At 50.2% G+C, this 15,488-nt stretch overlaps 1 protein-coding gene across 1 annotated transcript in view; it reads right to left on the bottom strand.

Annotated features, from left to right (window-relative positions):
* The window catches only part of bru3 (bruno 3), a 125,956-nt gene that overhangs the window by 93,440 nt on the left and 17,028 nt on the right, over nt 1-15,488 (bottom strand). The window contains 1 exon segment of the mRNA XM_070279364.1: nt 4,739-4,787. Coding sequence (XP_070135465.1) covers nt 4,739-4,787 — 49 coding nt within the window.

Raw genomic sequence — 15,488 nt, 5'->3', positions numbered from 1 at the left:
GCGGCCGGCCCATTTTGTCTCAGTCTCTGTGTGCTTTTCCGCTTCCTGCTGGCACTGCTGCGCTCAGAAAACATAACAAATCGTTTTCTTTTCGGCCTCGTTTTGTTTTCTTTGAAGGAAGTCCTCGTCCTCGTAGGCCTGAGGCCGCTGGCATTTTTACGAGGCATTCAGCCAATTGACAGGCTTCAGTCGCTCGTAAAAGCAAAATCAAGCAACGAAGAAAAATGATGCGGAGACCAAACTGTCGAAGGCGAGTCCGAGGAAGGACTTTTCCCAGATCCCCGAATGGGAAACTATACAGCCGTATAGCCGTCGAAATCACCTAAAAGTATACTTAAATATTTAAGGGCCAGGATAGCAGGGGCTGTAGCAGGGGCGAGTGAATGGCTAAAGTTTAAAAAACATTAAAACGCATTTAGCAGGCTGTTCTGCGCCCTACGCCCGCAAACGGAATCTGTTTGCCTCGCCCATAAATACTTATTATCGCTTATTTGAACTTGTGAATGCTGCCAGCAGCCATTCTGGTGATTTAGTCTCGTTCCGGGCCTTCTCGGCCGAGCCGCAAGTGCGTGTGCTTGAAAAAATCGATTTTTATTCCGTCTCGCAGAAAAAGATCAAAAACAATAAAAACCTAAATACACATGCGAGCCTTTGAACTGGCTTTGATAAAAGCCCACAGTCCGGGGCAGGACTCGGGCCGGGGGAGAGCCGGGACGGGCCGGGCCGGGTCGGGCCGAGGTGGCGGGGTAAGCCTCCAATCAATAGCTGTGCGTCGCTTTCGGTAGGTACGTGTGAATTTAAGCTGATTAAAGAATTGAGCTCCCCGTCCGGCCCAGGAGTTGGATCGAAGAAGCGCAGAAGCAGAAGCTGAAGCAAAGGCCGAAACAGAGCAAAGAAAAACGCAAAAAGGCAGAAATTGATGTCTGCTTTTAGGCGTAGATGCTACCGTCGTTGGCTGGCTTTATTTATGCCTTTTGTCTGGGCTCGGAGGCTTTGTTATTTGGGGCTTAGTGGCGCATATCCCCTCCGCCCAACACCCGACCCTCGCCTCGTTTCGATTTAATTTGCACTCCACGATAACACACATGTGGAGCAGATAAAGAAGCCGCCATCCTGGCAGGACGAGGCGAGGGCGAGGGCGATGGCGAGGGCGCGTCATTCGAACAGAAAGCGAAACCAATAATCATTGGAAGTCCTGTGAATTACAAATTCGCCTGAATTTGTCACTCCTTATTCGGCTAATGAAATTGTGAGAGCTGCCATAAAAATGTTGACGCTAATAAGAGCCTGGCAGGTGGGGAAAGTGTGGCCGACTTTACGGCCCGAAAGGCCAAACTCGGCCAAACAGGAGCGGGAATACAATTCAAATGCGTAATCAGGCATAAGGACTTGGAGGAGAGTGAATGGCAGCCGGCGAAATGAGAAAAGTTTTGCCGGGGAGCGGCAGGCGGGCGGGCGGACAACGATTGGTATTATTATTATTAGTTTTTCGGGCCGAAACTTTCGCAGCCTGCTTATTAGGGAATCGGAACGGAATGAATATAGTGGGGAGTGCGGAGTTCTATTTCATAGCTCATTGCTTTTCAATTTGATGAGGCGTTGTCTATAATGAGCTTGCCGAAACTTTTCTCCGCCACGAGCTCCCCACATGTGCGTTCCAGGGGCGAGGCCTGGGACGAGCCCTCCTGCCCATCCACACGGGTTCTGTTAATTTTCGACTGTCATTTATCATCGGGCGAGATGTGCGGGAAATTTTTATGGAGTTGATTTTTAATCTTTCGCAATCGTTCCCCCGCCACCACCCCGCCGGGCCACCGCGGGAGGAAATGAATATTTTTAAGTATGATGAATGAGGCGAGACGGGAATCGCCTCCGGGCGGAGCAGCCACTGATTTACTGACGTGTGACGGGGGGGCTGGGGATGGGGGATGGGGATAAAGGTAGGAAATTAATGCGTAGTTAGAAACATAAATCTGTGTGTGGTAGATCCGCCCAGAGCCCAGTCCCGAGCTAGCGCGGGAGTTTCGCAATTTATGTTCCAGCGCCGGACTCGGACAGATTCTTTTTGCGCCCGGGTCGTATGAGTGATATTAATTTGACTTTAAGTCGCTCGTCTGCAGCCGAGGAATGTCTAACGTAACACGTCAACGTAAGCAAGCGTATGCAATTTACGTGACATCATTACGTGTCGGACAAGTATAAATTACGCGCTCCGGCGAGAAGTCGGGCGGACTCCGGGAGGGGGAGCCGGCATCCAGGATACGGGATCCAGAAAACCTTATGAGTTTGTTAATGATGAAGTATGTGTCAGTGTGTTTGTGTGTTGCCAGGCAGGTTTATCAAGATAAATTCCGAGGAAGTGTTGTGGAGGGTGCGGGGTACTGGAGCCAATGAAACGAAAGTCATCAGACTTAGATGTGGCTCGGCAGATTGCAAATGCGACAAAACTTGCCCAGAGACGGACGACACATAATGCAAGACCGAAGGCGACGACGGAAGACAAAGGACACAAATTGTCGTGATGCCCTTGTAGGTTTTGGGGTTGAACTCGCCTCGGGTTGGGACTGGGTCGGGGGCTGGTCAAAGGGCAGATATTCCAACAATGAATCGCCGTCACTCAGGCAGTTGAAACTGATGAGGATGGCTGGCACTGGGACTGGGATTGGGATTGGGACTGGGACGACTGTGATGAAGTGAGCCGGGCCTGAATCCGTCCTTATCGTCCTTATTTCTTATACTTGTCAACACTAATAAATGCCTCCCCCGCTGTCCGAGAGGGCCGCGCTCGCATTTCATGCCTGATTTGAGTTTAAATAAATTAAATTTCTTTGTGCGCCCGAAAAATGCAAATGTCAGCGGGTGGAACTTGCAGCAGCCTGCAGGGTCCTGGCCCCGACCGGCCGAGACCGAGCAATTAAACTTGTCCTTGTTTAATTGCATTTCGGCCTAAACCAAAGAGCCAAACCCGGAGCCAAAGCCAAAGCCAAAGAGTTCCTCCGCACACACAAACAGGCCAAGTCAAAAGTCACAGCTGACTGCCCGAGCTGGGATGGAGGCGGCCAGGACCCGGCGCTGAGTTGCCAAGTGCTCTGCTGATAGCGGCCCGAAAAAGTTTAGCGCTTTAATTTCTTAGAAATTTGTTCCTTCTCGTCTTCTCGTTCGGACGGGGCAGAGTCAGAAGGCGCACAAACAAGGCAACAAACAAAAATGTCGACTTGATTGCGCCGTTGATGACTATGTCCTGGCTGTGGCCCTGCTCTAGCTCCAAGTCCGAGCCCTAGTGTCGAGTAGTCGAGCAGTCGAGGTCCGCAATTGTGCGGACAGATTGCCAGCAAGTTGCCAGAGTTGAGTCGAGTTGAGTTGAGTTGAGTCGAGTTGCTTGAAGTTTCCAATCCCCAGCGGATTAGAAAAGTTTAAATTGTTGCCGCCGAGCCAGCGAGAGACTCGCAGTAACAGGGACTTGGCACTGAAACAGAGCCAAAGGAGCCACCAAATCGAAGCAAAGGACGACTGAGCGAACGAACGAATGAATGAATGAAGGGAGCAACGTAACGATTAGTGCTTTCATGTCCTTTGCCAAAGTTTAAAGGTCATTCGATGGCAGCTCCCCATTCCTGGTGGCAGGTCCTGGGCTGGCTCGCCCCAGCTCGCTGGCTGCTGATTTGACACATCAACTTTGTCAAGGTTTTTGCCACAGAAAGAGCCACAGCCCCCGACGTCGGCGACTGTTATGAGAAATGACTCCTTCTGATCCCTGCTCCGTCTCCTCCTGCACTCCGGCTGGGTGTGTGTCTGTGTGCTCTTGCAATTTGTGCAATGGACACTTGGAGCTGTGCGCTCCTCTGCTGCGCAGTGATAAGCAATGCCAGCTGCCAAACGCCTTAAAAGATTGCAGGGTGCAGTGACTCTGCCCGGAGTGTGTGGCGATGGCTGGGGGCTCCCCCTGCCAAAGAGCCACCTACTGCGGCGCCCGGCTAGCGGAATATAGAAATTACTTTGAAGCTGCTGCATAATGAGCCTGTCAATAAGTTTATCAAGGCAACAACAGCTCCGGCCGGGCTGACCCAAAAACAAACTTGTAGTGCTCTGTAAATTATGCAAATCTTTATCATTCTTTTCTGATGTGCGGGACGAGTGGGGGCACGAGGGTCGATGGGCTGTCACAAACAAGCGTGAAACACGACAACCCGGAGAGTGGGTCTGGGAAAAACAATATGGCGCTCTGCCCAGAAAGGCCGTCCCACATTCTGCCCTCGCCCGGGCATCCAGAGCCCATCCTACCCTCGCTCCCTGTTTATGTGCCATTGACAGTTCGGCGTTGTTTTGGTGCTCGCTTTTACCGTTTTTACCGTCTCCACCTTCCTAAGCTTTTTCCGAGCTCCGCTTTTTTGTGAAATGTCAAATTTTTCCAGACAGTTTTGACAGTTTATCGAAGTGCGCCCGTAATTTCTGCTGACGTGTGTTGTAGGTGTTGAAAATAGCAGGGACCCCGGCGGTGGGCGGCATACGGTGGACGGCGAACTTTTGCCGGCTCTGCACTTTTCGGTTGAGTGCTTTTGCACAAAAACTTTCCGAAGAAGGACTCGCAAGAAAGCGGGTCAAGTTTTTCGTAATTATTTGTTTGGGTCACCTATGGAGACCTCTTACGGTTTGTTACTCGCAAATTGTTTTTCTGGCAGGCCCGCGTCCGAACCGCTAGGTGTACTAATGGAATATTCCCCGGCAGGTGACTACTTACCGCTGCGACTTTCATTTTCCGCTGGCTTCAGCTGTAAAGCACGGTTCATCTGCAAGTAAGAGGAGAAACATCTGAATTAGTAACAGTGCCAAAGAGGTGACTAGGATAGGGGTATTAGCCATTAGGCGGACTAGGCCGCTCTCAAATTCAATCAACTTTTGTCGTTGGCCGAGGAGCTCTTCATAAACACCTCCCAAAACACATTTGGCCAGCGAAGCATTTTCGAGCATTTAAATGCCACTCAATATGCAAGCCCATCTCCTGTGGTCCTCTGCCTCGACTGCTACCCACCCACCGCCCACTGCCCACGTTCCTGCACATTTGCGCTCATTGCCTTTTACCCACGACTGGGCAGCCACATCCTGTGCCGCTTCATGCATCATTAAAGCTTAAATCTCACCCAAGCGACCCATGTCGATTCTGGCCAGCCAACACTTAACGTTCCCCACCCTCCTACCAGGTCTGCACACTCCCTCCCACATCCATATCCACTTCCACATCCACGGCCAGTCACTTTCCCGCTCTCTCTGCTCATCCGACCATCGCAGTGGGATCGGGCCCGAAAGCAGGACTGGGACTGGGACTCGAATGGCTACGTGTTGTGGTCACCTTTCGGTTTATGGCAAATGAGTAATATTCCGTGCCAGAGCACGAAAAATCCCATTAAAAGACGTTCAAATGAAATGCATTAAAACAAAACTTAATTGAGGGCTTTATACCGAATGTTCGAATTGAGATCCGGAGGTGTCCGAGGTGACCGAGGCGTCCGAGGGTCCAGGTGACCAAGTCCATGAAAACCGCAAAAACCCGAGCAAATCAATAATCAACAAGAACGAGTCCTTTCAAGCCCCGCTGCCCCTGCCCCTCGCAGGTGTAATTTATTTGCACCACACAGTCGTACGAACGCACACATTGCCTCGCATGGGTCTCCCTGGGAAGGGGGCGGATCGGGCACGCCTCTGGGCTTCCTGGCCTTAGATTGGCTCATCAGGCGGGCCAGGAAGAGCCTAGTCCCCGGGCCCTGGCCCTGTCATTAGCCCCGCGTGCAAGTTCGTCGTCTCATCGCCTGCCACCTGCCGCTTGTCGCATGAATATTTTATAATCCGCCATTAGTTTGCGGCAATTGAAAACGATTGGAGCTTTTAACTGCAAAATTAAATTGCTTTATATAACCGTGATTGGGTGGCCAAGCGGCCCCCCACCCTTGCGTCCTGCGATATGAAATATTTAATGTCGAAGGGCCTCCCCGCCGCCGGAGCGTGTTTTTTCGGAACAATCCATTAGTCAGAGACAAGTAATTAAAATTGGGATTTATGCACGCGCATGGAGCAGAGTCGCAGAGTCGAAAATTCGGGGCTCTGCTGGCGGTTCGGCTTGTTTGTAATTCAATTATGTTAATGATTGGACAACATTTACCGTATTTACATTAATGCATAATGAGTAGTGCTGGCAGGAGCCTCCCTGCCGGGGGAGGCCTAAATGCACTTTGTTTGGCTGATATTTTTTGCAACTGCAGCCGGGAGCCCTAAACCAGCGGCCTGGCTAGTGGCTAACGACTAACTGGTAACGGGTAACTAGTAACGGGTAACAGGCAACAGCTAACGGCAATTAAGTGCATTTCTCTGTCTGACCAAAGGCATTCCTGCCCTGCTCCCTGGTCCCTGGTCCCTGCTCCCTGCTCCCTGCTGCCCCATCGCTCCTGGCCAGACAACACCCAAATGCGTTTTTGCTTCACTCAAAGCTCAGCAGGATAAATTAAGTGGTCGATGAACTGGAGCCTTGTTGATTTTATATACAGGCATGGCGATGGCCAGGCGATGGATGGAGCGATGGGATGGACGGTGGCAACATCAACGTGACGCCGCAAAATTGAAACCAATGTTTAAGCGAAAAATGTTCATTTAGCCACACGTCCCCATACGAGCGCCCGGACCTGCTCCCGATGCTGATGAATGATTGATGTGGCATGGTTTAATAAATTGGAAAATGTTTTCAGCTCAAGTCGGGCTAGGAGCCACAGAGCCACATCCTCAAAGGCCCGGCCGAGAGCCATGCAGGCATCTGGCTTGCCAAACAGACTGCTTGGCTTCTGAAGGGTTTATCAGTGGGGGAGACCTGCAGCTGGCTGCCACCGCTATCCGATGGCTTCTGTCTGCAAAACCAACCATCCGACCGACATGCACGCACATTGATCCGCCCTTCGATGCAACCGATGTCCGGGGTCCTGGCCCTGGTCCTGGTGCCTCTGGTAGCCCAGTAAATAAAGCAGCCCATTTATGAGCCGTCAGGACTCCTCCGAAAAGCAAGTTCGGCTTCTAAGGTATCTCTGACTCTGCACAAAAGTCTGGGCTGATTATTAGCGCCGAAAAGGCTTCCCGGCATGCTCCTCCCGACGCATCTCTCGGCCGGGTAATTAGCACTCATAATTTAAAATTTAAATGCTGCCAGCAGCCGAAGCCTTTCGGAGTCAAAATGTTAATTAAATCTGGCTCTCGTTCTGGCCGTCCCTCGCGGAGTCAAAAGATTCCTGCCTCGACACAATTAGCCCTCACAATTGCTTATGACAAAGTGCGGAGGGGGTGGCGGCCCTGGGTGGGATGTTTCAGCGGCTGCTGGGAGGCGACTGGCGCCAGTGGCAACGTTAAACCGCAAATTTTAGCGCCCCAGCAAGTCATGCATGACGAGGCGGGGGGAGGACATCTCTGCCTCCGGGAGTGCGAGGGGGACACTAGCCGCAGTGTCGCCGCCTACGCATATGCAATGCCCCAAAGTGGCAACTTGGCCAAGTGCTCTGTCTCATGGCATCTAGGACGTGGCGGAGAGTGTCCTGGGTGCATGGACCCATAAACTCCGTTAGTTTATGATGCCCGAGCGCTAAGTGAGCAAAGCGAAAATCGCAGAGGACAGCAATCGGGACTCGGACTAGAGCCGGGGCAGGGTGGCACTAGAGATCCGGAGATCCAGTCAAGCCATAAGTGCCCTCCCCCCGTGCAATTAGAATGCGACGCATCGAACCGGGCCAGAACAGGCGGGCTCTCGGCCAGCTTTGTTCCGCTCTGGCCAGTGGCCACTTGCCGTTGCCGGCTCTGTGTTGCCGTTTTTATGCATTCGCTGGTCGAACTATATAAAACAGAACAACGAAAATGCAATTAAAAGTACGTTTTATGGCTTTGTTATGGCAGCAGGCTCCAGCACTCCACTTCGTTACCCAGCTTTGGCCCGGCCGCCCCTGCTCCGGAGCACATGAAGAGCGATTTTTACGATGCTTTCTCCACTCGACTCGACGATGATGATAGTTTGGAAAATGGTTTCGAATTGAGTGGCCCGGCAACTTTTGTTGATAGAAAAGTAATATTTTATGGGGTTAGCTGCAGGGTTACTCGGCTCCAGAGCTGGGTTTGCTTATTGAAAGCTGGGTTTGCTGGTGCTGCTGCTGGCTCACTTCTCCAAAAGCATGAAAGTTTCATGCAAAAGTTGCCCGTGCTGCAGCAGATACTTACAGCAGATCGCCTGATGGAAAAATTTGTCACTGGCGCTGGTGGAGCACCTAAAAGTAGACAATGTTGCCGCAAGCATCTGTCATGTGTGCGCAGCACGGGGGAAGGGAAGGAGCGCGCCCCGACATCAAGCTGGGCTAAAGGCAAGCCAAACTAACCAGCTGGCAAGCAAAACAAAAGCTTGTACCAGCTCTCCGCCATAACAACCTGCCATAACTGCAGCTTAATCAAAAGTTTTTCACTACCTCAGCCACAGATAGAGCTCGTGCTGGAGGCACCATCCAGCCAACCAACAACCACAGCACTATCTCGTCCTCCCTCCGCCTTCGGATACTAATCAGTGGTTGCTTCTTCTGCTTTTTACGCTGCTCGGTCCTGGCCACGTTCAATGGAATATCTATATTCCCTGTGTATCTCTGATGTATGAAATATGGCAGTCTCTCCCGGGCCCAGGTCCAGGTCCTTGTGGGTGTTGGCAATTAGCAAGTGGCAATTAAAGTTGGTTTTGATCCCGGGCAGGGAGGGGCTTATTGGATCATATACTATCTGGGCCGGAGCGACATAAAAACCATATTTGCCATAAAAACACGGAAATTAAATCTTAAAGCCGTAGGTAGCTCCTTCGGCTCCTTTGACAATGAAAGCGGGACGCCACCTTGGCAGTGTCCCAACCCAACTCAAAGCGTATTTCACTCAAGACACGACACTTGACTGTCGTATGACACTTGAGTTCCTGCTCCTGTCCGTCAGGCGGCGGGCGCCCCAGCCCTGCCCCACCAGCCACAAAATATGCAAATAAATTACTAATAACCTCAGAATGTAACCCTTGCACGGAAGTAGGAACGGCAAGGGTGGGGCCAGAGCGGATGGCGGATGGCGAAAGCGGAACGGGGGCTATTCCTGAATCATAATTCAAATTTTACGCCGCAATAAACAAAAATGCCTAAAATTATGCAACACAACACCCATGAACATTGCTGAGCAAGTCATAAATTATGTAAATTTAATTTTACGCCCCCACCGCGGACTACCATACATACTTCCCGGACTATATAGACTCTATATACAAGTACAGAGGTATGTGCGAGAGTGCCACGCCCACAGCCAAGTCAGCCACAAAATTGTAAAACCCTCCTCAGCGGAGTAAGGACGGGGAACGTTATTATTATGTAAATAATTAATGGCGTGTAATTATCTAAAATTTGGACAATTAGAAAAATTTAACACACCCCCTGCCAGCCGTGCAGGCGCAGGAGAAGGCAAGATAGGGCAGTGGCACGCGAAAGTACCCGAATATATGACATATTTATTATACCGGAATCGGAAAGAAGGACTTCAGGGCGAGCATGTCCTGCGTGGGCTCTCCCGAGCTCGAACATCCGCCGCACATTTCACGCCGTTTTAGCACATGCTAATGACCCACAAAGCCAAGCCGGTCCTGCCCCAAAAGCCACAAAATACTTTATTTATTTTGGAAAGACTCCAGAAATATGGAACAAGGTGTAGCCCTTTGAAAGGTTCGCCATTAATTAGGCAAACTTCGGACCGGTGCCGGTGCCGGGCCAGACAAACATTAGTTCTGGTAATTTATTAGCCGGCTGGAAGTCCTGGCCCAAACTAATCAATACTTTGGCCAGCCCGGGAGTGGGCGGACGTACCTTCCAAAAATTGCTAATTAGCCAGCCGACTGGCGAGTGGCGACTTGGCTCCTTCTTATGTCATGCAGTCCCAATGATATTGATCTGGATTGCGTAATGAGTTCCTCCGATGGCGAGCTTCGAACTTCCAGCGGAGAAGTCCAAGGAATTTGCAATATCTTCGCAGCTGCTGGCTCTTAAATTGATTGCTTGGACTTTACAAAGGCAAGAACTGCAAGTATTTGTTAAAGGACCCCCTCCCTTCCCCGCCGGGGAGAATCGGCAACATGGAGAATATTTGTTGCATACCAACAGGCGCGCTAGAAATACTTACAAATTATATTGTGTGAGGCCCCGCAAAGACGGGGGGCCCAAGGGGCGAGATGTGCGAATGAGTGGGTGTGGGCGGGAGCTAGGAGCGAGGACGGAGACAGGACGAGGCAGAAGCTGAGCCCAAACAACGCACTCAACTGTGAAAATGTCTGTTAAGGGCAACAAACACGCACTCATGTGTATTTGTGAGTGTGTCCTGGACGGGGCTCGGGCTAGGTGGCCTGTCAACAGAATGACAGTATATATTGTATATATGCGCTCGCATGTATTGGTCCTTATGTACTATCCATGCGCCACAGCTTGCCCAGCACCCAGCTCCAGCTCCAGCACCAGCTCCAGCCTGGCCAACTGTCAATTGAGTTGGCATGTTGGCAGGCTCTTGACTTTCGGTCTAATGTGAATTCCTCATAAGCATGATAAGCATAAATCTCCATTTGGACAGGCTGGAAAAAATTGATTGAAATATTGCCAAGTCAGGCCGGGCCTGGGAGGAGGGCCCCCGCCTAATGCCCATGTATTTTAATTGATTCGTGCCGCTCAAGGAGCCGCAGGAGCTGATAGCTCATTACACATCATGGAGAAAGGCGTCGCAACCGCTGCTCGGAGCGGCACGATCCACCACGGCTGCAGCAAATTGAAAACCCATGCCAAAAAATAAATCAATGGCAATGCAAACAAGCAGCCTGGGAGCCTGGGAGCCTGGGAGGCTGTAGGACTGGGAGGCAGACAAACACCAACACAAACACTGGCACAAACACAGGCGCAAACACAAACGCAAACAGACCAAAAGGATACTCGATATTTGCTCTTCGGGTTTGATGTCTGATGATGATGCTCCATTTATTATTAACTTGAAATGATTTCGGGCAGTCAGTAGTCCTACCACAGCGGCCCGGCCCGGCCCCGCCCTCTTCACCTCCGCCTCCCCGCCGAGGTGACGACGCAGCTATTGAATGCACGACTGCATCAATGCCAGGCACTGCATTTATCCTCTGCCGGCAACACACAGAATTTGTTGCCCTATCTGTGTGGCTGGCTCCGTATCTCAGTAGCTGTGTAGCTGTGTATCTGTGCATCCGAGTATCTGAGTATCCGTGTATCTCCACAGCTCCGCATCCGTGTAGCCGTGTATCCGCTGCTCTGTGTGTACACGTGTGAGTTCAATTGGAAAATCGTGTGCGGCATACGGCAGCGTGTTTTTGTAAATAGCAATCGCAATCGCGTACGTTTCTGAGCAGCACTCCCGCAAGTGTATCTGTGAGATACATAATATGTATCATATCGGAGCACATCAGTTGATAGAATCGTGCAAATTCATACTTTGTATTAAAGGCAAAGGACATTAAAGTCTGAGAGTCGGGTCGGGTGTTTAAAGCGATACTCCACAAAGGACCTCCGCTCCTCTCGCTTGGCAACATTTGTGGCGAGGTCCTTGCGCTTTAAATTTAATTTTCGAGGAGCAGTGCTGTGTGCTCAGCACACAACACAACGCAAAGACGAAAACGAAAAAAATAATAATAAACCGCTTAGCAGGGCTTTGAGAAGTGCAAATAACACAAGCGCATACAAGGACGCATGCAAATGACAACAGGACACGCCCACGCCCCCCGAGTGTGTGTGCCGAACGGAGTATTTCTTTGTAATCCGAAATGCTCAAGGCGTGCAAATATTCAATTTTAGACATGCAGTCGTCACCCACTCCCCGTCCCCGTCCCAGTCTCACTCCCCTCGGCTCTGACCGTATATTAGAAGTGGAAGTATAGCCCGAATGCAGTTCTCCCTTTATAGTACAGTAGTATATCTGAAAGTCGTCATCCCGTCCTGGCCGTAGCAACTAAATGTCATAAACACAATGTCATGACAACTTTTGAAATTTGAATTTCAAAGCAAAAATTTCTTTCATTTATTCATTTGCTCAGTCATTCATTTCCATTTATTTTATTTGCCGTTCTGCCCGAACTTCATATGCGCAAAATTGGATCCTGGCCATGTCCCAATACACCATCCATTCCCCCCAGGACTCCGCTCGACTCCGCCCCTACCCCAGCCAGGCGAATTCCTTGCGAGCAAAAGTTCCAAACACATCTTTGATCTTGATTTCTGTCGATATGGCCGGGCGGCCAGTAATGAATGGTACGGAGAGGGGGACTAAGCGTTCCGACCCGAAAATTATATTAATTTAGATTTCATTTGGTCCTGTTCCCGGGCTGTCCTGCCTAGTCCCACGGGCCGGCTTGGGTCACTATGGGTTTCCTTCGTGTGTTCTGTCAAGAGGATACTTCTACGGCCTTCGAGAACAAGGAAGAGATATGAATGGTTGCCAACTATTACATTTTCCTTTAATAGGACTTTAAAACGCTTGAGGATTTCAGAGAAAGGAACTAGCCAGTTTTTCAGCTGGAATATTATGCAAATCAACCGAACAACTGAATGGAAACTTGACACTTTCAGTTGAAACTCGCACATATATGGAGAATCAGAACTCCCCTCTATCAATCATCCATTTTTGAAGTGCTCTCGTCCTAGGCAAACAATCTCCAAATAGGGTTGATTTATTTTTCTGTAATTACTGCCGCCCTCGGGTCATACTCTGGAGAGGAACAGGGTTAGTTCGACCAGAGGGTTGACTGCATCCCGTGATTGAAGCTTTCCTTGTTATTATTTTAATAAGCGATTCGCTGTTGTTACTTTGAAGCCAGCCGTCCTAGGACATGATTATTAAGAGCTAGTTTGTGCTCGACTGGGCCTTTTAAAAAATCATTAAGAAAATAAGAGAAAGCACAGACACATCAATGAGAGTAGAGGCTTAAGAGTTCCAGAATTGTTACTCCACTGCCAGATATCATTGTTTTTTGTAAGTCCTATCACTCATCTCTCTAATACCGCCTCGTTCTCACCTTCCGGGCTGAGCTCGTCCTTGTCCTTTGTCCTTTGAGCTGTTACTCGAAATCTCTGGCGCTTTTCCCTCTGATACCCACTCGAGCCTGGAGAGCCGAAAGTTTATTAAATATAAATTTACAACACGCACATGTGGCCCTTCATGTCAAACGGAAAACAAACAAAAGTCAAGTCTGCCCGCGCCACCCTCTTTAAACAAGGGCCACCCCTCGCCGGCTCCTCCGATGCCAGTTCACAAGTGCTCTCTAGAAGGTTGATTCTCGCCTTTGCCATAACTTGAATAAATATGCAAACATTTCGTCACATTCCTCCCACGCCCCTGCCCACGCCCACGCCCACTTTTAATTTAAGCTCACTTAACACCTCATAAAACAGTGTACGTTCTGGCTGAATAAATGAATGGCTGGGAACTGCCGGGGGACTGGGGCGCACGGAGTGACATTCGGAGAGATCCTGCTCATCGCCAGTTTAATATAAAATATACACATTTTATACGTTTCAATTTTTTCATTTAACAGCTTCCAAGCAATTAGCTCGGAAGGGTTGGCCCGAGAGCCCAGCCACCCCTTCGGAGGGCCGAAGGAAGCCAGCCACCCCCCGGCTCAGTCGAAAGAGCTCTTCAGCCGCTTCGGAGTCCTGGCACTCGGCTGATTGCTACTTTTGACAAATTAAACTTGAAAGTTGTAAAATTTCCCTTGTCATTGGCAAGGACACGTGCGTGTCAAGCAGTTCCCTCGGAGTCCCAACCCTCGTTGGCTTCAGGAATAACTAAATTAAAATGGAAAAGCATGATACCGGGCTTATTGCACAGCCAGGACAGCTGTCACAGTGATTTCGGGAATGCAATACTTGCCACACCGCAACTGTGGCGGCAAATATTGTGCATCCTTTGGCCACATTGATTTGCGTGATTGGAGGCCCTAAATTGTCCTAATTCCAGGAGCCCACAGGACACAGGACACAGGACACTGGGGCAAGGCTTCATTCGCAGCTCATAACAATTGCTGTTTATGCTGATTTTTATGCCCCCTCAAGACACACACTTTTCGCCCAGGTCTGGCTATGAATAAGTAACTAAGCGGCGAGGTTTCTGTTCCTTCGTATCCAAATGCTGTCCTGGCCGGGAGCTCCCGTCTCCGCCGGCTTATTTGCCATGTAATCTTAAGCGACAGGCATTTGTTTACTTATTTATGCACTTTCTGCTCGCCACACTTCCAGACAACACTCTGTACTCCCCATAAAGGTTGCCAACTTAAAAATCACAATGGGGGCTTTGACTCTGCCATTAGATAAGACGTGTGGAGAGAAGGAGTCCCGAGCCCCGAGCCACGATTCCTGAGCCCCAAGCCCCACTTTCGGGGTATTTCCTCCTTTATTTTTATGCGCTTCGTGTGAGATTTTTATTGTGTACACACAGGGAAGGAACTCCGAGTCAGACGCTATCTCTGCCACGTTTGCTTTTATTATTTAATGGAGCACAAAATGCATTTTACCCGCCATCCCATCGTCCTGCTCCTGCCTTCCCGCCACTGATCCTTAGGCGTGCGGTTGCCTCCGCTGGCCCATTTGCCGTTCTGCCGTTCTGCTGTTCGGGGGTTGCCCGAGGGACCTGGATCTGGGCCACCCCAGCCCAGATCCAAAGAGCCCAAAGAGTAGGCATGCCAAATTAATAATTTATATATGAAAATGTGCGTTAAGAGCGGCAAATGCGAGTGGAGTGCCGCAGCCTCGAATATGTTTGCCAAATGGCTCAGGACGGAGGCGTTAGGCTGTTTGCCAAGGTCATAAGTAGGACTTGCCAAGGGTCTGCCCAGCTCCCGCTCCTCGGCGGCCGTTCATCGTAATTTGCTTAATAAAACGCGGTCTGGCATATTGCATAAAATGTATAAATATTCCTTCTCGGCTGTCTTTGTTTTCTCGGCAATTTGTGAATTGCGGGCCAGATTTGTGCTCCTTCGGATTCCGCTCCAAACGTCGCCTTTCATTTGGCTTAAGGTGAGACATATCTCCGGGTCTGAGGTGGGGGCGCTCCGGCCCAGGAGTCAAGTGGATATTATGTGCATAAATTTGCCGCCCCGGCTCCTGGGAGACTGCCAGCCAAGAGGCCCGGCGGCCAGGAAGACTTTTATGGAGCAGGCAAATGTCAAATTTATGCATATGAATGTTTATGGCAGATCCAGAAAGGATTACGATATTACAAGCCATCGTCATTGTCTTCCGCAGCATATTCTTTGCATCTATGGAGCAATTGCCTCACCCTCACCCTCTCAGCCTGCCGCACCCTCTCAGCCTCCCCTCACACAATTCACAATTTCGATTCGATTCAACTTTCGAACATCCGCCAAAAGTCAATTGGGGCCGCAATGAGAACTGAAATGGCCAGCA

The sequence above is a fragment of the Drosophila bipectinata genome, chromosome 3L, assembly GCF_030179905.1.
Source record: "Drosophila bipectinata strain 14024-0381.07 chromosome 3L, DbipHiC1v2, whole genome shotgun sequence".
Lineage (NCBI taxonomy): Eukaryota > Metazoa > Arthropoda > Insecta > Diptera > Drosophilidae > Drosophila > Drosophila bipectinata.
The sequence above is the reverse complement of the archived record's forward strand: the minus strand, read 5'-3'. Positions and strand labels throughout refer to the sequence as shown.